Source organism: Pocillopora verrucosa, chromosome 1 (assembly GCF_036669915.1).
Source record: "Pocillopora verrucosa isolate sample1 chromosome 1, ASM3666991v2, whole genome shotgun sequence".
Lineage (NCBI taxonomy): Eukaryota > Metazoa > Cnidaria > Anthozoa > Scleractinia > Pocilloporidae > Pocillopora > Pocillopora verrucosa.
Window position 1 is genome coordinate 3,489,266 of NC_089312.1, and position 20,990 is coordinate 3,510,255.

A 20,990-nucleotide genomic window follows, 5' to 3' on the forward strand; every position below is an offset into this window, starting at 1 on the left:
CATTTTGTATGACACATACAACCTTTGTCAACTGTATGCCACGAACAAGCTTACTCGTTTCAGATTTCTTTCCTTCAAGATATATGCTCATATTTCCACTTGGAAATTGATTCCCTTCCTGCTAAACGAAAAGCGCCATACATTGGTTTTATCAATAAACTGATAAAGTCGTGTGCGTGCTTTCCAGCTAGAAGTGACCATATTCTCCGTATTCAGAAAGTAAGGACTCCTGGAATAGAGAGACACCAGCATTATTCCAACTGCCTTGAGAGAAATAAGTACAATAGGTGCATATGCGTCACACGCGGCTACGATATGTCATTATCCCTTTGTATCTTTATTATAAAAAAATTGGCGGTGAAAACCTCACGTTTACATAAACATGTTTTAGATCGAAAGGATTTTATAGAGACCAACCTTGTTCTGTAAAAAAACGTTGGTTAATCTTTTGTATCATTCTCACTTAATGGGCTTCCTGTGGGTAACGCAATCACATACCATCGATTGCCGAAGTCGCCAAAGTTGAGCTTTAATTGATGGGTGAAATTTTGCTTGAATTAGAAAATTCGTAAAAAAATCGTTTTTTAAGGAATCTTAGAAAAAATGCTTCAGAACCTTTAAAAACATCTCTTGTTTTAGAATTGTTATGTGGTTTCTGAATTGCTGGCGAAACAAATTTTTTTCGGCCGTTATCTTGAGGTGCACTGTTTCACCGGGAAAACACGGTTATGAGCCCCCAAAACACAAAATGTTACCGTTCTCCCAAAATAGTTTTTTTTCGGCATTTTTGATATTTTTTCGTAACTGAGACCATACATACCTATGTTCTGGCAAAGTTTGAAACAATTTTTTTTTTTTATTTTCAACACCTCTGCTCGATTTTTACAGACGACCACTCTTAAAAAGGGGAAAAACTGATATAATTATGTCATACCGTATTGCGTCCTTTAATATTCTTTCCTTTCTTTAGAAAATTGCGAAAGCTGTCAGAAGTAGCTTTCTCCTTCTTCTTCACCTTTACCCATTTACGGATCCTTGTAAGATAGTCTTTCCAAACGTCAATCAGCTTCAAATGACAAAACGACTTTACCTTTAGTCACCTAACAAATTATCAATAATTTGTTATTAAAATTACTCCCACGTCGGGTTGTGACCCTCACGCGAAAATTTTTTCCTTTGCTTTTTGCTTCCCGCACATTAAACATCACGCCATAGCCCTTTTGTTATTGGTAATTCTGAGGGATTTTTGCCGAAGAGAGAAAAATATATATTTCTTTATCATTTTATTGGTGTTGAAATTGATAATAAGGCTAAGGTTGTTTTCATACAAAAAATTGAGCTCTTCCTCGTGAATGAAACTATCTTGTAAAATTAATCTGTCAAAGTTTAACAAACTATCAATGAATTCTGCTCAAAACGATTTTGAAAGTTTCGCTGGGCTAGTTAAGCATGATTTAGAATTTTTGGGTTAAATCGAGCGCGCTACACGTGAACAATAATGCACGTCTTAGATTAGATTTGGCTTTCTGTGGTATGGGAAATCAATCTTTTGCTTTAGAAAAAAAAAAGAAAACTATCAAACAGCACACAAAAAGACAGTTTTAGCATGAACTTCTCGCTTTATTTCAGAAAAAAAGGTTCTTTATGCCATTATCTACTAATTGCGAACTATTTCTTAAACCCTCAATTAACTCTTGAAGTCCTTCATTACCTTCGTTACGTGAGTTAGCTTTAAAATCAAGAATTTTACATTGTGTTACTATTTGGTCCATTTAGATGAATTCCATTTGTGTAATGCTCAACAAGCACAGAGTTTGATCGACTATCATGCCAGGTATCCACCAAACCACCATTGTGTGGTGGAAAAATCGCATGCGTTACAACGGAAGTTGTTATTGATAACTTTGTTGTAACCAAAGTTGTCCTCAGTGGGGAAAGCACCAGAGGTGGACACGAACTCACAGCCAGTAAGGCTGCTGTCAGTGTGAAGCATGAAGGTGTTATGAATCTGCCAGAACTTTGTTTGATCTAGTTGATAAAAGTATGTAACAAATTCAGCCACCAATCAGATGGTCACTCACAAACCATTGCGGAGTTTAGCATCAAAGATTTATATTTTCAACCTAAAAACAGAAGGCCGCTTTGTTTTTCACCCAAATTATCCAAAGTGTATAAACCATCATTTGATATTAGACTTTGACCTTTATTTTGCTCATGCTTACTTGGTGTTTGTTGCTATCACGTTGACCATCTCAGTCTTGCCATACCTATTCCTTTCCAAGGATTGGGTATGGCAGGACCTTACATGGTGTAACAGTAATGGTGATGGGACAACGCTTTGATGGGAGCTTAAATTACTTTTCGGTAGTTACTTTTTTCTCGAGGCAGGCCATTAGAATATTTAGATGGAGTAATTTAATGAATTGTTCTAAACAAACTATTTTATTTACGTTAATCGCTAAGTTTATAGGACTCCCTAGTGGCCTAACGCTAAGTAATCAGTGCATGGCTCAAAAACAAAACAAAAAAAGAGGTAGCATACCGCAGTAACATTTATTGTTGTATGAGAAGGCAGGTCATTTAAAAATGCCTAAACTCTTGTCTTTTTAAACTTAAACGTTTGATAAGATATAAGCGCGTGCTTCAGTTTTTGAGTGAACTGATTAGAATTTTTTTGTCTACCCCTTAGATTGTTTCTAAGCCCAGTCCTCTTCCATTGTTAATTGAGAGTCCCTAAATCATGGACTCAAATAGCCTAAACTTTAAGAAATTGTCACAGAGAGATAACCATCCATGAATGAAACCAAAGCACGATGGGAAAACATCCAAAATTACTCCAATAAAGGCAATTAAAAGAACTAAACTGGTAACCACGATAACTGAGCTGAATGCGGAAAGCTATCAAATGTTAAAGGAAAGTTGAAATATTTGCCACAGTAGTGACCAAGCTGAGGTGAGCTGATCCCACTAAGGGAACGCCCATAACGTTTAAGTCCTAATTTGACATAAACAGTGGGATAAATTGCCATGGTGTTCCTACTTATTTATCAACCAAATTATAACACTCAACTATGGCTGTTCTGAACCTTTCTCCTCAGTATTGCGGTTTGTACCATGAGAAACATTCTAGAACTGAAAATTAAAATCTCTAACATGAACAACTTACAAAGCTACTTTTATTCAACTGTGTGCAAATATTATTATATTATTGATGCTAGACGTAAAAAAACACTATTTACAAAATAAATGTAACGTTTCACTGTGCGTATCAAATTTAGCTGCAAGATGACATTTTCATTATATAATTTTATACGGTTTATCCAATTACAGTAACCAAGTCTTTTGAAAGTTTTACTCTATCTATTTCATGGTGGGCCAATTAAGGACCAGGTGGACTTATTAAAAATATTGCTTCAATGTTCGAAATATGTCTCACCTCGCTACCACGCGTCACTTCTTTGAAGCTTGCAATGTTTACATTTGCTTAACCAGCAATCTCTATAATTTTTCTTTAAAATTTGTATAAAGAGCCGGTCGACAGTTTTATCATCTTCGTCCTTCCACGGTCAACACCGCACATACTCTGTGTAAATAGTGAAACATCAAGATTAATTACTCTGATGTGTCACTACAGAGAAGACCATTGAAACCCATGCTTAAAAAATTTTTTTAGCTTTATATATATATATATATATATATATATACTCTAAAGTAGAGTGTTCCTCTAAGAGAGGAGACCGGTGCCTTTTGATCGAAATAGATCACAGAAGTGCGCCAAAAATTATACTGAGATTTTTGCAGAGTAACTTTGTTACCAAAAACTAGAAATCGATATGCTGAGGAACCTTTGCAAAAAACTTTAGAGTTTAGAATTTAACACGAACGTGAAAAGAGGTGACCTCTCCAATTAGGATTCAGTTTGTTTTACTCTTCTTTTGTTTTTTGAGGGTGGTTGCCCATAAGCTATTCTTAAAATGCAAATAAATAGGACTTTCCAGAGGGTATGCATTACAAGTTGCATAACATGCGGTGTGAATCACTTAAAAAGGTGGAGGAAATATGGTGCTCTTTGCTACAGAATGTGCGGGCTATCGAAGTAACGAGTAAGAAGGATTTGCCAAAGGCCACTGTAAGTCTTGTACCATGGAACAGCGTTGAGAAATGGATTGAACTGGTAAGGGAGCACTACTTCTGGTTTGATTTTAGTCGAGCCTTGTTTCCGGTTCTGAGACCGTTCGGTTTCACCAGCGATAAACTCACCGAGTACAATCAATTTCCATTCCAAGAAGATAACGTTAACAACTGGTTTGTACAAGAAGTAACTAGTCCTGGTCAAAATGAAATGCACAGAGTAAACATTATGAATGTTGATGGGAGCGGACGCAAACGCAAATGTTATGTTAATCAAAACAATATTCGAAATTTTCCAAGTGACCTGAATAACGAGAACTTTGAAGTTTTTGTTCATGGGACAAATCATGCGGGCGCCAAAAATATTATCGAAAGAGGTATTTTGAAGATAAAAGGATGTAGGATGCGAGACTTCAGCTCTGGTGATGGCTTTTATTTGGACACAGATTTCGACCATGCATTGGAATGGGCCAGTGGCAACTCATCGAGATCAGCAGTGTTAATATGGCGAGTAGAAAGAAACGAGTTTAGAGAAAGGTACAAAGGCTTGGATTTTAGTATAGAAAGAAATCAAGAGCCTTCGTTTCAAAAAGTTGTTTCAAATTTTCGATCTGGTAAACCAGATCCTAGCTTTCGTAAAAATTTGGACAGGCGGTATGACTATATTGAAGGTCCTTGGTCCGCTGGACCATGGCCTGATGACGGCAGGGTTTCGAAAGGACGTGCCACTCCGTTGGACGGAACATATCAGTTGTGCCTTAGGAATGACGCCTGTTTTGAAGTCTTCAACACCGGTAAACTACATTCGGCAGTATTTTTCAAGGATTGAAGAAACAATGGAAAGAAAGATGAAGAATTAGACTGAGGGTCGCCTTATTTTTCATGTCTTATGTTTTTTATGAACACCGTTTCACACAGCTGGTTATCTTCTTTATGATATACAATACTTATTTTTGTTAGGCTTCCTGAGGAAATAGTTTCCCTTGTCTATTTCGTTTTTCAAAAATTTGATTTTATGTTATATAGCTGACCCTGTGGAACTCAGTGTTTTGAAGTTTCTAGAAGTAATTTAGTTTATGAACCGACGATGCGATTTGTCGTAGTGTTAGTTTAGGGATAATGATTTGTATCAATTATTAATCGTCAAACTCTCCAAACAACACCCATAAAAATATTGCTAGGGAGACATCGTTGGAGCCGAGGTTAATCTTGTTTAAACTTATTACCACAGTTCCTCACGAAAAGTTGAAAACTCCAGCCCGAAACCACAATAACACCAAAGACACCACAATAACATACAAAGTTTCGGTTCACCGCGCAACGTAGCCTTAACATCACAATAAAACACCTTGATATTTTTAGATCACCTAAATTCCGCGGTGTGAGAGTTAATTCACAAAAAAAAACTACCTAAAAACTGACGATAAACGGAACTCTGACCGAAACTCTGAAGTACGACTGAAGATGAAGCGCGCTGAAATGACAGACGGCAAATATAATCTCTCGGTTCAAATGGTTTCCGCAAATAGTCTTTATCCTTACAAACTTGCGCAAACACCGTGGTCACACTGCTATCATAATACTCGCGGTATTCTTAAAGTATATCTTGGGGCCGAGAGCAAACACGCGAGACTTAGGAAGGTGGTAGGGAAACTGTGTCTTAGATGAGTTGGTCTAAAAATGTGTTATTATCTCATACGAAATAATATGCAAAATATTTTCAATTTTTGCCCCAGGTTATTGAGTTTGTCATGCCCTTAAATGGTAAAACAATTCGTTGTACAGGTGCTTTTCTGTGTTATTATTTACATAATGGTTTTGAATACTATTACCAACGAATTGCCTCCTGGCGTCGGAACTACCCGATTGGATCACTAGGTTGATCACGTGAATAAATTTTCCATATTACAGCATTTTTAGCAGATGATTTCTGATAAAGGAAAAGGAAGCTAACACGAACTAGTACAAGAAATGGAGGGCTTTTGTTTAAAGGTTGGTCGTAAAAGGCTACTACGTCATTCGTTTCGTCTGACCGTTGTAATTGTTGGGTTATGAGTTCCCATTCAAGATCCAGAGATCTTTTTGATCGTCGGCCGAGTCTTTTGAGGGATCAACACGAACTAGTACAAGAAACGGAGGGCTTTTGCTTAAAGGTTGGTCGTAAAAGGCTACTACGTCATTCGTTTCGTTTGTCCGTTTTAATTGTTGGGTTATGAGTTCCCATTCAAGATCCAGAGATCTTTTTGATCGTCGGCCGAGTCTATTGAGGGATCAAGCTAAAACACGGACGCGGTTTAATCGCCATAGAAGTACATCGAGTCTCAGCATCGAAGAACCCTTTTTCTGGGACTCTGTGGATGACTCTCAAGGATGCGTCGGAAAGGAAAGCGAAGGTTACCCTTCTGAACATTCTGAAATGCTTTTCAACTTGATGGCACTAAAGAAGTTGATTACTGAGTTACAAGAAGGTGGCGAGAAAACGGACACATCAACATATTATTCGTCAACTAAATGCAAATCATACAGTCAATCGGTCCTCAACTTGCAAGTCAAAAGAATCCTACGTCCATATCAGTTTCAGTCAGTACGAAGACGTCCAAAGACAAAGGAAACGTTAAGTCGTCTTGAAGATCTTAACATCATCTTAAAAACAATCCAACATGCATTTGAAAGCGACGAAGCGCATCGAGGACAGCTCGGAGATACAAGAGAAAAAATTCACAATGGTCAACAAGCAGTAAAGCTTTTGCAATGTTTGTTTCAGAAATCTCACGAAATAGAGCATGATATTTTACACGTTTTCGCTGGTCTTCAGAAAGCTTGCTCTGAGGTAGACAAGAAGATGCCAATAGAAGCTGAGTTTCTCGCACCTGAACATAGAGTGAAAATAAACAATGAAACAGGGACATGTGCTGATACAGTTCGAGTTTGTTCTTGCCTTGGACTTCGTTTTGATTTTCTAGATCACCTCGGTAACTTTTCGCGTAGAATTAGAAACCACCGCTCAATAAGGGACTGGATCTTGAAATTCTTGTGGGAAAATTATGAATCTCTTCGTTTTGATGAGAAAAGTTCTCTAACAAAAGAGCTTCTACTTGCAATCGGTTTTGAATCGACGAGTTCTATCGAGACCGTTTTGACACGTTCGCTCTCAGGAAATATGCAGCAGCACTTAGAGGCGTGGGAATGGGCTGCGATATTTGTTGAAGACGAGTTCAAATACAATTTGTTGCTGTCTTCAGAGGTTGAGGAGTTTCCTTTTCAATGTAATTCCACGGACGCCTGGTTTCAGAAATCCCAAAACAACTCCTTGAACGAAGATGAAGGCTCAGTCAAAATCAGAAATGTTTCGGTAGAGAAAGGTGCAATGCATGAAAAGACAGGTTCTATTTTAAGTGAATTACGCATGGAACAAGACCAATACACTGTTTATTTTCATGGAACAGACCATGACAGTGCAAAGGACATTTTACAAAGGGGCGTAGATTTGACCACTGGTCGACAGAGACGAGACTTTAGTAGTGGGTTAGGGTTTTATGTAACGAAGGATTTCGGAATTGCTTTGAATTGGGCGAAGAGCATTACATCCAAACCTGTCCTTTTGATTTTTCAGGTCCAATGCAGTTTTCCTGATGGGTTTCGAAAGAGATCTTTTCTCGAGAACTGTGCTGATGACATGATGGAATGGGAGAAGGTAGTCGCTTCGTTTAGATCGGGAAATATAACTCCAGAAATTCAGAAACTGGTCAAAGATTTGGACTTCATGGAGGGTCCTGAAGCCATACTAACTGGAAGAAACGAACTTGACGAATTGATATTTGAACGGAAACCACGATCTCACCAAATGTGTTTCTTTTCTGAAACGATTGCCGAGGAGTTCGGTCGAAGTTTGAATTCGATGATATTTTACCGTTTATTATGAGTTCAACCGTGTATTTACTTGAGCCTGCTTTTTATCTTTCCGACTTTGGACAACATCCCACAATGATCCGCAAACCGAAAGGGAAACTATTTGCAAAATGATTGCGGAAATTAACTTCAAGAATGAATTTTCAGTTTAGAGCTATTATTTTGCGCTGCTCCATTTGTTAGTTGTTTAAGAGTTGTGGTTTTAACCGTAGTCACGAAATTTGTGATAACATTATTCAAAAAATTGCTTATACTGTATTTGTCGCTTATAATGTGGATCGAATATTCGTACTTAAGTTTCAGGAAAATTCTTTGCTTCATGTCGAACTGAAATCTGACAGATAATAGCAAACTTGTATTTTTGAAAAATGTTAGGAAAAGGTGTGTAATATTGATAACTTAGCAATTACGAGATTGGCGGGAAGTTTACAATCACGTATTCTAAGCTGTCCCTTAACTGGCGTCTTTTGACGACTTTTGACTCCTTTTTAGACTATTGGACAATAATTTTAATGTCTACCGAAAAGGTGAACAAGAATTATTGAAAGAAGATATGTGAAATTTCATCGTGAATGTTTTAGAAGTATCACAAGTATTCTGGCATGTCAAATGATCAAGGTCAAATGCGAGGAGATTTTTCCAGAACAAAATATTGTTAGTGATATCATTTCACATTTAGGGGATTTCAAGTTTTGAACAAGAGACATTTATTGTCTGATTGATCCATATCTTCAAGAAAAATTGATTAGGTCAATGTTCTTCCACTTCTGAAAGTCCCAGCACCTGGGAAATATTACCTGTCAAAAGAATTATAATAACGTAAGCAACATTTTTATAGAAGACACACATCACCTGTAACAGGTAGTATAGTGTATGAAATATTTTAGCATATTCTCCTCTTCTTCTTCTTATCGAACCTATGTGTTTGGTCAAGGCTCTTGTGTCAAAGCTAGTAGGTATGCTCGAATAAACGTTATGGAACTGGCTCAATATATCTTAAGTGTCACTTATAATATGGAACAGAACGAGCAATTGACGTGAATGTGCATATAATCAATGCCTAAAGCAAAATCTAAACTCCCAGAAATCGACCTTGGACTTAATTTTATGGGAAAATATTTTTTGAGCCTACGACACGTTGAGACATGTATGTATCAAACTGAAAGGGGTGCATATGAGGTACATCCCGAAAATAGTTGAATGCAGAAACACACTTGATTTTCTCATGTAAGAACATGCAATTTTGACCCTTTATTACCAGAAGTGACCAATACATGCTTTTCCCAACATGTATATATCGAATCAAGTAGAAAAGCGATTTGAATTAATTAAAATATAACGCAGAAGTCTATCATTTGATCCAACGCCAGTTTCTCGAACTAATAAATGTTAGACATATTCATAAGATAACAAGTTGCAAGTCAGGTTGTTTCTCTCTTGCCTTTTCAATTTTGCTCATCAGATATCTGATTTTTATCGGTTCAAAATCGAAGAGACAACCATCAAAAACCCTTTTTTTTGTTTGTTGTCTAGAATGGAGTGGGCCAACAGGGAGCCTGAATTGACGTCATGCACTTAGATTTCGCCATAGGGTAAATTGCATGAATCACTGAACACCGTCTAGGAAATATGGATTTCTTTTTTCGGAAGTGGCTTTTATGTGCAGGATAGACAAGAAAAAGAACACCCTTCACTGGCACTGTTGAGATAACTTTGGTATACACATCTACCAAAAGAATGCGAGCTGAGTCCCATTTATAGATCAGTATTCCTTTGTTGTCTCTTATCAACGCAGTTGTAAGGAGGCATTGTTCCGGCAAGCACGTAAAATTAGGACAAAGAGCTTTTGTACGTCTTTGTTTAAAATTAACACACGTCGTGTATTCGCAACAATAAGCAGGGTACCTAGAGGCAAGAATTAATGCGTTTTCCAAACCCTGAAGCGAGACTGCACGAACACACGGACCACAAAAAGGCAGAAGAAGTATTAAATAAAAGTCGCTCTGAATTCAACATACACAAGCGTAGGGCGTACCGCTTTTATTGATTTATCAGTGAAGCAAGAGAGCTGGCTTCAGGCAAACTTAATACACATTCAACTTATGTCGTTCTTTAAGCCATGAATCGAGACAGAATACTACGAGCGTCCATAGTTTACCTCTAAAAGTATGTTTAGCCATTTCCAGGAACAGTTCTCGGGTATATCGACACATATGTAATTATGTAACGAAAACATAAAGTATTCCATAGCAGTTACATGTACGCCACAATATCCCTTACATAAATTAATCTCATGATTCATTAAACTGAATCAAACGCAAACAAATCCATCAAAGTTTGGTATATCCGAGAGATTCATATATTTGCAACAAAGATAATAAGATACATCAGGTTTTAAAAAACTTTTATCCAATATCTATCATCCAAGTTAATCCGCTAAACTTCTCGTTTACAGATATAAACTCGGAAACAACAACTGCCTATTTATCAAAAATAGAAGTAAAGAAAACAACCGGACATGATGGTCTTTCTCCGAAGATCTTGAAACTCTCCACTCCTTCTCTAGCCGACCCACTGACGACTCTGTTTAATTACTGTATTCGGACAAGTACCCTGCCTAGCAGCTGGAAAATGAGTAACGTCTCCCCGATCTACAAAAAAGGTGACACCTCAGACAAGAACAATTACCGACCAGTTAGTGTTCTTCCTGCCATCTCCAAGCTATTTGAGAAAGTGTTATTTGATCAATTGTACTCCTCATTTTTACCTACCTTCTCCCCTAGCATGTCCGGTTTCCTTAGGGGACATTCCACCGCTACTACACTGATAAAACTAACAGATGACTGAAGAAAGTCCCTTGACGAAAAGCAAGAAGTGGGTGTGGTTGCTATCGACTTGTCCAAGGCCTTCGACTGTATCTGCCACAATCTACTGCTTGCAAAGTTAAAGGCATATGGTCTACGCGACACAGCCCTCAAACTACTGAGATCATTTTTACACGAACGAAAACAAAGGGTGATATGCAACAACAGCTGCTCCAATTGGACACCTATACGCTGTGGCGTCCCCCAGGGAAGTCTCCTTAGCCCCCTTTTGTTTAACATTTTTATGAATGACATGAACGAAGCTGTAAATGACTCCTCTCTTCGTCTCTACGCAGACGATACTACCCAGTATATGGCAGACAAAAACCCGACTGTACTCCAGTTCTCGCTAAACCAAGACATGGAAAGACTATCCTCCTGGCTTGACCACAACTATCTTCAGGCCAACGGAGACAAGACACAAGCAATGGTCCTTGGCAAAAGTACCCACCACTATGACTTAAAGTTTAACGGCGCTTCTATCGACATTAAAGAGCACCTAAAGATCCTCGGAGTTCACCTTGACAATAAGTTATCTTTTCAAGAACACATAAATGAGATGTTAAAGAAAGTATTTGCTGAGATAGCCGCACTCCGCCGCCTTAAACGCCTAGTGCCTTCCAGTACACTGCTAGTTCTATATAGGAGTTTTGTTTTATCGCATTTTGAGTATTGTAATTCCCTACTAATCGGCATCGGCAAAACTCCTAATAAGAAGTTAGAAGATGCAAACCACTACGGTCTCCGAACAATAATGAACTTGGAGAGAAGCATTAACTACGAATCAACTCTTAAAACAGCAGATATGAACACACTGGAACATAGACGCATAGAACAGTCGCTAATAATATTTTATAAATGCTACAAAGAGAACGGCCCAAGCTACCTAGCCGACCTCTTCGAACCCCGAATTACTCCCTACAACCTAAGAAATACTGGCCTCAACGTAACTCAAAATTCCTATAACAGCAAATTCCGTCACAATTCGTACTCATTTGTCATCTCTCGCATCTGGAACAAACTACCACCTTCTGTTAAAATCGCCCCTAACTTATCGTCTTTTAGAAAAAAACTGAAAACTCTTAGTTTTACCGGCTGCCAATGCAAAAGCTGTCTATAATCTTTTGACACTTCTGCGTATACGTAGCTTCTGTTTAAATATACATTTGTAAATAGTTTAACGTGATAACTAATAATTTAGATTTAAGAATTTCAGACTTTGTAAATGTATTTTATAGTCAGTCACTTTTATCATGAGGCTCCGGCTCGGGAGATTGGGCCACTACTCCCCGTGTACCTGACGGTAAATAAAATTATACTTATACTTATACTTATAGATACGAACTTCCTGATAATATTTCAGTTTATTATCATAAGAAACTATCAATCCATATCAAATCTGTAAACTTATCTCCGATGCGTTTTTTGCATTGGTACAAGCAACTCTCGGTTCGTTTCAGGTACCAACCATTGTACTTTATCGACTGGGACTGTGCATGGCTTACTTGTTTGAACCAAAACATCAGATATAACTAGCCCTTTCGGTCGCTATTGCGATCAGAGATCCCAGAACACTTACTAATTCACTTCAAAGACATTGATCCTTGGCATCTTGAATTTCCAAGAATACACCAAGAAAATCGTAACATTGTCATTCGATTTTATGAAACGAGTTCAAAATTTGTAATGGCCACCGCAAAGAGATTCTAAATCTAACGTTTCGGGCGTTAGCCCCTCGACAGAGTGACTAGCTCGAAACTTCAGCTTTAGCGTATTTTTAAAGTGGGATTGAATGCAGAAAGTTGAAATCGAATTGATAGTCGCGGAAATCGCTAAAGCACAGCAAAACAATTGGTGATCAGGGTCTGAGATAGTAATTCAGTCTTTGGAGGAGAAACACTCAACAAATAACAAACAACTGCTAAAAAGTCTGAAAGTGTTGTCCTTCCAAAACTGGTTATGACGATAGTGACGAAACATACGAACTGAAGGCCCTGAACTAAATTCTCTAGGAGTTGTATGCAACAGTTCTTTCGAAAGGAAGGGAAGATTACAACCTAGCTGAAAGCCTTCATTCGTGTCATTGTTACTGCTACTGACCGTTGCCTAAGAATAAGAGTACAAACGCTTGATTATTCGTGCTCGAAGCACGAAAAGCCCGACTACTCCGGCCACAAAACAAAGGCAAGTAGGCGAGCCAGTGAGCCGTGACACGAAATAAACACAACTTTAGAGAATAAAGAGTCAGTTTTTGCATATATATCATTAACAAGTATCACATGACTTATAGCGTGCAATTTTTGATAAACCAGCTTTTGAAATTATTTCAAAGACTACATATTGGACTCACCTTGCGGGCTCGAAAAATTTTGTAAGTCTTTAAAAAATGAACTCACACTTATTTATCCCAAATTCAACCCGAAATCATGAGATTACCTCACCAAATTACCCCCTTTATTCCTCCGCAACAGTGTACCTAATTTCTATTGGCTCCGCCGGCGTCCTTGCTGCGAACGCCCCTATACCTGACTGATTAAGAGCAAGTTCATAAAACATTCCTACATTACCGATTGAATACCGGGACCCCGGGTACGGAACGCTCCGAGTTTTGCAATTTGCACTTTTCAATCTTTTCACGAGAGAGGCAAAAAATATGTAAATCTTGAAACAAGTGACTCACAATGATGGATTCAGACAACGAATACTTTCAAAGCGAAAGTAAATTTTACTTGAACATAAAGAAAACTATGTTGGTTGTAAAACGCTGAGCAAAGTTTGGAATTCTACCACAAATACTCATTCGCTAAGTCTTTGCAGGTCCATTAAATTTGATCTTTTCTACCATATATTGCACAACAGAAAACGAAGGAATTCAATGATTAAAAGCCGCATTAAATCCCTTGTATCTCTTTTCTACCATATATTGCACAACAGAAAACGAAGAAATTCAATGATTGAAAGCCGCTTTAAATCCCTTGCATCTCTGAGAAGGAGTGCCTCATTTGACTTTAGTTTCTTGGTAGAAGAAATACAAGATTTACAGACGCCATTGAAGCAAACAAAGAAACACTTTCAAATCTTCAAAACATAAACTTGCATTTACTTACAATGACTTTCCTTGCCTTTTAAAACTGAATAGAGATAAATCTCAGAAGGTTAACCGTCATCGGAAATAAAATTTGTACTTATCGACTGAGTGGGAGGGCCGGACGGGGAAAAATTTTGCCCGAGGTCATGAGGTCCTATCTCAGTCAATAAGGATTTTATTGTATGACCACTGACTAAGTTTTTAAAAAAATCGAAAAGTTTGTGTACCTTAAATAGGACGCGATAGACTGGCCCACGCGAGTAAAGAGCAAAACAGAGTCTACAACAAAAAATGTTTTTTATTTTTTCAAGTCAGATTGTGACAGATACTTATAAAATATGATTCAAAGTTTGCATGGAAACCTCTTATATTAACTTTACCATTACGAGTAAGGGTCTCTTAAAACTTTTGACCATAAAATCAGTGATAAAAAATGACGTTTCAACAATACTTCGGTCATTTTTTAAGAGAATGGCAAAACTGGAACAATGAATACATATATGCATGTAAGAAGTACACAAAAATTAAAATTAGCAAGTGTAACCGTACCTTGAAAACATATAAAGAAAAAATAATAGGGGGCTAATAGAAAGCTTGTGCACGAATTGAGTCCGATTGTACTTTGAGAGCAGTTCATGAATAAGAAACATTTCGTAGGCTGGGCAATCAAATCTGTTCGTGCACTTTTTAAAATGCAAAAATTATTTGTAATATCTTTTGGAGTCTAAGAATATTTGTCACGAAAATGCTTGCCAATTGATGAAGAAGAGTTTTTGTGTTCTTGAACACGTTGGTGCAGATGGCGGCGTGTGAAACCAACATAACCTGCAACACACAGGTCACATTCAAATTTGGTTCACAACCGGTGGCTTAGCTTCTCGCAGTTTGAGATCTCGTTTAGGCTTTTTTTCTCGCTAGACACAAGGGGATTTGAGACCTCGGGTAGAGTTTATCCCAATACGGACCTCATGGCTGGTGGGTAACATATGTATATATGACAAATTTTGGTTGCTTTCTTATTGGCCTTTTTATACATGACGTAGGATCCTGTGGGAACTAAGACAGTAATTTGACTAAGAAATATCTTAAAAATGACATCATTATTCCGATTTGCACATCGTTTGAAGATTTCTTCCTCCGCACCTCTAAACACCATAGCATGAAATGAAAACTCAAAAGTGCCAATCGATTCAAATCAAATGTATCATTTATGAAACATAGGTTTCAGCAAATTCTTCCTCAGTATATAACCAGGGGAAAGAGAGCCTGGTCACCCCCTCTGCCCTTTGTTACCTATCCTGGGTTGTAACATTTTGTTAGAGCTAACGTCTCTGTTCCTACAGATCAATTTAGCTGGGCGCCCAATCTACGTATGTGCATGACTAGGTGGCGTGCTTTCAGGCTCTCAGCCGAATCAAGTTGTCTCACACGAGTTACAAGAAGAAGTTCAAAACAAAATAAATTGAGGATACCCTTATTTGAATAACCCTCGTGTTCGAAAAGTCTTGAGATTTCCTTTCCCTCTTGTTTTTTCCTTTTAGATTTCTATAAGCGTTTCAAGTTTTTTCGCTTGTTTTGCGATTCAGCCGTTGTTTCCTATGTTTTCCTTTGACTTGTTACGCCGGCGGAAATTGGTGCACGGCCGGCCAGGACTGATCCCGTCGCACATGCCCTACGTTTTACCACTGTGTTCCCGTTACGAACTGAACGTTTGAAAGAAGCCAGGATGTTAATTTAAAAAAATTAAAAATGCAGTACACAACAGATTTTTACCCGAAAATCAGGCTAAGTCCTTCATCTTCAAACGCAGTAAGCTATTATGGAAAACAAGTACGGTCAAGATACCTTAATGAATCACCCAGACTAAAAACATATAAATATTGGATAAAAGGTATTGAAGAAATTTACGTAGACTCTGTCGGCCATGGCAAATTTGGACAATTAGACTCTTTAGGCAAATGAATTTAGACATGATAGCAGTTAGACTTTCTTTCGTGAGCAGAAGTGGTGTTCACTTTCTTAGTGTCGGTAGAGTCATTTCGAAGTTGATAACTTCATTTGGGTCGCATTGATAAGGAAACTAGCAACAGACCGCGACACACTTTTACGAAAGGCACCAGCACATCTCGACTTGTCAGTCTTCAAGGGGGTAAGTTTCTAAAGAAACTGTGGTGCTGCGTCGGTGGGGGTAACAAGGTAATTTGGTAATATCAACTAAGTTGAAATTGTAAATTGGCCACCGTAAAGAATTGAAAACCAATTTACAATTTCGTCTTAGTTGATATTACCAAATTACCTTGTCAGTTTTCAGTCTTCTTTAATCTTTCAGTTCTATAGGACGATCTTACATCGAATCCTGTTCAATTTGGGTAGCTATTACTCTGTTCTGTTTCTCAACTTTGGTTCTCACTCATTGATTCCCACTGATTACTTCTCACTGACTGCTCATTAAACTCTGATGTACATGCTTATAATTATAAGCATCAGCGGTAAGCATGGGTGGGCGTGCTAGCTGACTGTTCTTGGAGAGTTAAACATTTGTTACCAGAACAATGATCCAAACAATTTTACAATAATCTCACTGATGCACAACACCACGCCTAACGCTTCCGATCAACTGAATCAATCTGTGACTGCGTAAGCTAACAGAAGAGCTTTTTTGTGGGTCCAAAGCAAGGCTCTTGGACAAACTAAGCACCTCCAGTAATGGAAGTTAGGTAAAACAGTCACAAGAGGAAATTCATCGCGAAGCTCGAACCTAAATAACTTTGGACTTCGAGTGTTATCCCCACTTCATGAGTGCTTTAGCCGCTTCCTGGGTGCTTCACAACAGAACGGAGCACAGTTATTTGTTTTTTATATAGAATCCGTTAAATTCCCCACGCATTACTTCCAATTTTCAAAACAAACTATAATTCCCAAAGCGAACAACATTGTCGACAGCATGGTCTGTACTCTCATAAAGCAGGCTACTAAAAGCCAATCAGAATCCTTGTTATATATGTCCGAGTAATCTGATTAGTGAAAAAGATTAAAGCTGTCAAAAATGTCAAACCAAAGCTCACAATCTGCAATATTTCACAAACTGAAATGGTTGGGCAGGTCGAATTTAACACTTATGCTTGAAGATTTTTGTCTTAATACGGATCTGAAAGTGAAACGTTCAGTGAAATCCGACCGAATTGTGGCTCGTATAAACACGCCAGTTTTTTCATATGACAGTTAGAAAACAAACTCTTCAAGGCGTGCTTTTTATGGATGAACGGCGGCCGGAACATGAAGATTGCTCGGGATGACAGCGCCATAAAATTCGGCTGCTGTGACTGATGTGGCCCTCACCTCAACGCATCGGAAAGGATATCAGAGCAAGCTCTTAGTTCATTTTACTCGAAAGGCGAACGATATTTCTGACAGAAAACTAAATTAAACTCGCCCGTCCGTAATTAGCAAATCTATCTTCTACATCGTGTGAGGAACCCAGGTCTGATAAGCTTCTAACTTCTGCTGGGCTTCCTTGCCACATTACTTATACATGACCCTAAATTGTAATTTTATCTGGATTAAGTATAGATTGTTGTGTAGTGATATTATTATAGTTATTATTTTAGATTGTTGTAAACAACTCTAATTTATCTTTGTACGTGTATGTTTGTAAGTGGCAAATAAATAAACAAATAAATAAATAAATAAATAAATAAAAGATAAAAAGAATAAAATAAATATATACAGTTGGAAAGTCATATAATCATGTAGTTGCTTAAATTGGCCCAAAACCTAGCATTTTTTGGCAACAAAACATATCGTAGGTTAAACACGATTTACGTAACATTCCTATGAATGATGAGTGTTGAACAAAATGATGTACTCTGTCAATGTACTTTTGGGATTAATTTGCTTATTGTTGTTGGGTGTCATGGCCCTAACTGAATTTACACGTTGTAAAGAGTATATACGTTACACAATTACAAGCACATCCGTCCTTTCCACTGCCAGCTGCAAGGAAAAGTTATCTTTGTTTCATTCACCAATGAACAGTGTGTCATGTGATTTGATCTATTTTCGATTCTTTGTCTCGTGCTGAGCTAAAGAAAGGTGCGGATAATAAAGAAAGATGAAACTTTATTGTATGCTACTAATAATATACACGAAAAAATTACACGCTTCTGATTGGCTGAAAATTAGTGCATTCTCATGTTACACGAGTGCAAAGTTGTAACGCAAGTGCAAATTACATGTACAAATAGGGCTAGTGGGCACACTATCAAAATTTTTTGTCTAATTTGAAAAATTTACTTGTGCTTATTAACTTGAAGTCATTTTATTACTTATATAAACACAGTACATGTCAGAACACCACAAGGAAAGGGAGGAAAAGGGTTTTATTTCATCAAAATGTCCATATTTTCATGTTTTCAGACATGAAAAAAAATTGTTCAATAGGAGGTTAAGGTTTTTAAAAAGAATATTTTAATTATGTGTATGGAAACATAGAGTTAGATTTCGCTTATGGATGCAGAGATGAGAGAAAGATAAGATGGTAATACTTCTTTCTTTATTCCATTTTTCTGTCTAATGATAATTTTGTGGCTTGTTTGTTTGTTTTTTTAAGCATCAGAGGTGATTCTTGTATGCTTTTATGTTTCAGGTTGTTTTTTGGCCGAGAGTACTGTAATGTTTCAGAGATTGGCATTTTCCAAGGTTGCCGCAATGATAAGGTTTACAAGTCCGCCTCTCACGATCTTTGCCCTATTGACAAACTGGAGGTAGGAGACTGTACTCTAGGGATATGTGGATGCCATACGACTGACAATGGCGGCAATGCTTTGTGTAGATAAATACAACATGTTGAACGCCACAAATCGAATACGCATTTAATCTGTTTGCCATATAAGCCAATATTTAGATGTAAAGATATAAAGATGTTTAGATATGCATATGTGTAGATGTGATTCAACCGAAATAGATAATTAATATCTAAATACAAATATATCAACAGCAACAAGAACGACAAAGCTACATGAAATAGAAACAAACTTACGGCTGTTTCACAGTCAGGGGTACCTTTTTGAGGTCAGGAAGGGTCAAAATAAAATTTCATGTTTCAAGAAATAAAAGTAATTTGTAGGTAACTTTATGCCTAGGGTATATTGTCCTGAAATATCTTTGGACAAACTGCCTTATTCCCATTTAAAGAGGTCACTGCTTAAGAGTGACCTTTGAGGGGGTACGGACACTACATTCTTATTTCCCCATAAGTTCTTCATGAAGATTAAATTTTGTCTTTAATGCATCTAGTTTTCACATGTCCCTATAGTAAAAAATTTAGGAGCACTATTTTTGATAGAAAAACAGTTATCTTTCAAATTTAATTACATCTGCAATTTATTTGGAAAACTGTAGTGTAACTACAAAAGCAATGAAAGATATTCGATGAAAGCAACTAACATTCAATCATGTACAGTGAAAATAGTTTCAAAGACCAAGGATAACTTAATGACATAAGTTCTGAGATATCAGTTTTGGAGAAAATCTAAATGTTTTGTTTAGATTAGAAGCAGAAAATGAGTAAAGATCTGACTAACATCTGGTCATGTTGAGGGGTATGGATACTACAACACCATCCTTCCGTAAAGGAAAACTATAATAATAATTAGTAGGAACTTCATTGACACACAATGGAATCGAGTAAACTAACTTCACTCTGGATTTAAAAATTAGAGCTAACTGAAGTCTACACAAAGTGAGGTCATGTCCTTCAACCTAGTTACTAAACAACAGTTTCCAGTCTATTAAAAATTGTAATTTCCTCCTAACAAAGAAGGCACGCCTTAAAGTAATCATGATCTGCCATCAAAAAGTCATTAGCTCATTCGTAACTTTTAACTTTAACCATATCTTTTGCTGTAAAACAGAATTGCTCCCTCTTGTTGACCAGTGTAGGAAAGCTAACAAAACACATTATGTTGTCGATTGGCTCCCAGGACTCATCTTTTAGTTCTTTTAGGGTTCGCCAGACGTAAAGATCATTGCCAGGGTGCGGTATGTTCTTTATCTTGGCATTGAATACCTTGTTCACAGCCCTTTTGCTTCCTTTTTTTTTGGCATTTTTCGCTGGCTTCTTATTGATTTGCCGCTGATGATCTACCAGGTTTGGCCAACTTTGTTACCTGATATTCCTTTTTCTTCTCCCTATATATTTAAATCCCGAGCCTTTTTTGTTCTCTTTCTGTCTTCTTAACAACTGGTGGTCCTCAAGGTACTCCTTCTGAGCCTGTCTACTCTTTTTCTTTCTTTCTCTATCTTTTTGATGTGCTTCAGCGAGATGGACAGGCTCTTCCTTAATTCTTGCCCTTTGCCTTTGCTTCTTAAGTGTATTCTGGCTCATCTGTCTATCCTTACCATTTTCACTGTTTGCCCTCCTCCTTTCCTTGTTTTGATCTCTTAAATACACCCTAAAAAGCTGGAATTTGATCGCAGTCTACACTGTGAAAGCAGGCATGCTCAGTGCACAATGCCACGGTAAACGTCACTCTCATGTAAGGCCTGTTAACTTATATATGGTCACTCGGGTGTCTTATTAAATGAGACCTTCTAGCATTCTTGTAATATGAAGGTTCTTTGAGATATCATGGTATGAAAGATGTTCAGTATCAAGCTGATCATGAGTAAAGGGTTTCATTTATTAACCAGCCATATTTTCTAGCTGTTATCAGCAGTCTAAAATGTTGTTGCAGCAGTCAAGAATGCCCTTTTGCAGAGAAAATCCAAGTTTCTGGTTAATATACATTTCGCTCTACCATTTGACTATTTATAACACATCATATTGGTAAAAATGGTAATTTAAATCATTGAATATTTTCTTACTTATTAGTGACAGCAGTCTTATTTATAAATTCTTACAAGTGACAACTCTCCTCGTAAAATGTATACCTTTATTAGATGAATTTCAATAACATTCAGAGAGATAACAGTAGGGGTATGGACACTGCACAATTTTT

At 37.4% G+C, this 20,990-nt stretch overlaps 3 protein-coding genes across 3 annotated transcripts; all 3 read left to right on the forward strand.

The window, feature by feature from the left end:
• The first annotated feature begins 4,024 nt into the window (after positions 1-4,024).
• On the forward strand, positions 4,025-5,960 carry LOC131783922 (uncharacterized). The gene has a single exon (XM_059100700.2). It carries the CDS (start codon positions 4,025-4,027, stop codon positions 4,958-4,960), a length of 936 nt encoding a protein of 311 aa, XP_058956683.2. The 3' UTR covers positions 4,961-5,960.
• A 115-nt stretch (positions 5,961-6,075) lies between these two features.
• On the forward strand, positions 6,076-9,401 carry LOC131783916 (uncharacterized). Its single transcript, XM_059100693.2, has one exon. The coding sequence runs from the start codon at positions 6,344-6,346 to the stop codon at positions 8,051-8,053; it is 1,710 nt and encodes a 569-aa protein (XP_058956676.2). The 5' UTR covers positions 6,076-6,343; the 3' UTR covers positions 8,054-9,401.
• Positions 9,402-11,157: 1,756 nt separating this feature from the next.
• On the forward strand, positions 11,158-12,024 carry LOC136277871 (uncharacterized). The gene has a single exon (XM_066160651.1). The coding sequence runs from the start codon at positions 11,158-11,160 to the stop codon at positions 12,022-12,024; it is 867 nt and encodes a 288-aa protein (XP_066016748.1).
• Positions 12,025-20,990: the final 8,966 nt, after the last annotated feature.

What these genes read in the sequence shown, in the direction of transcription:
- LOC131783916 (XM_059100693.2), top strand. Translation starts at nt 6,344, where the DNA reads ATGAGTTCCCATTCAAGATCCAGAGATCTTTTTGATCGTCGGCCGAGT.
- LOC136277871 (XM_066160651.1), top strand. Translation starts at nt 11,158, where the DNA reads ATGAACGAAGCTGTAAATGACTCCTCTCTTCGTCTCTACGCAGACGAT.
- LOC131783922 (XM_059100700.2), top strand. Translation starts at nt 4,025, where the DNA reads ATGCGGTGTGAATCACTTAAAAAGGTGGAGGAAATATGGTGCTCTTTG.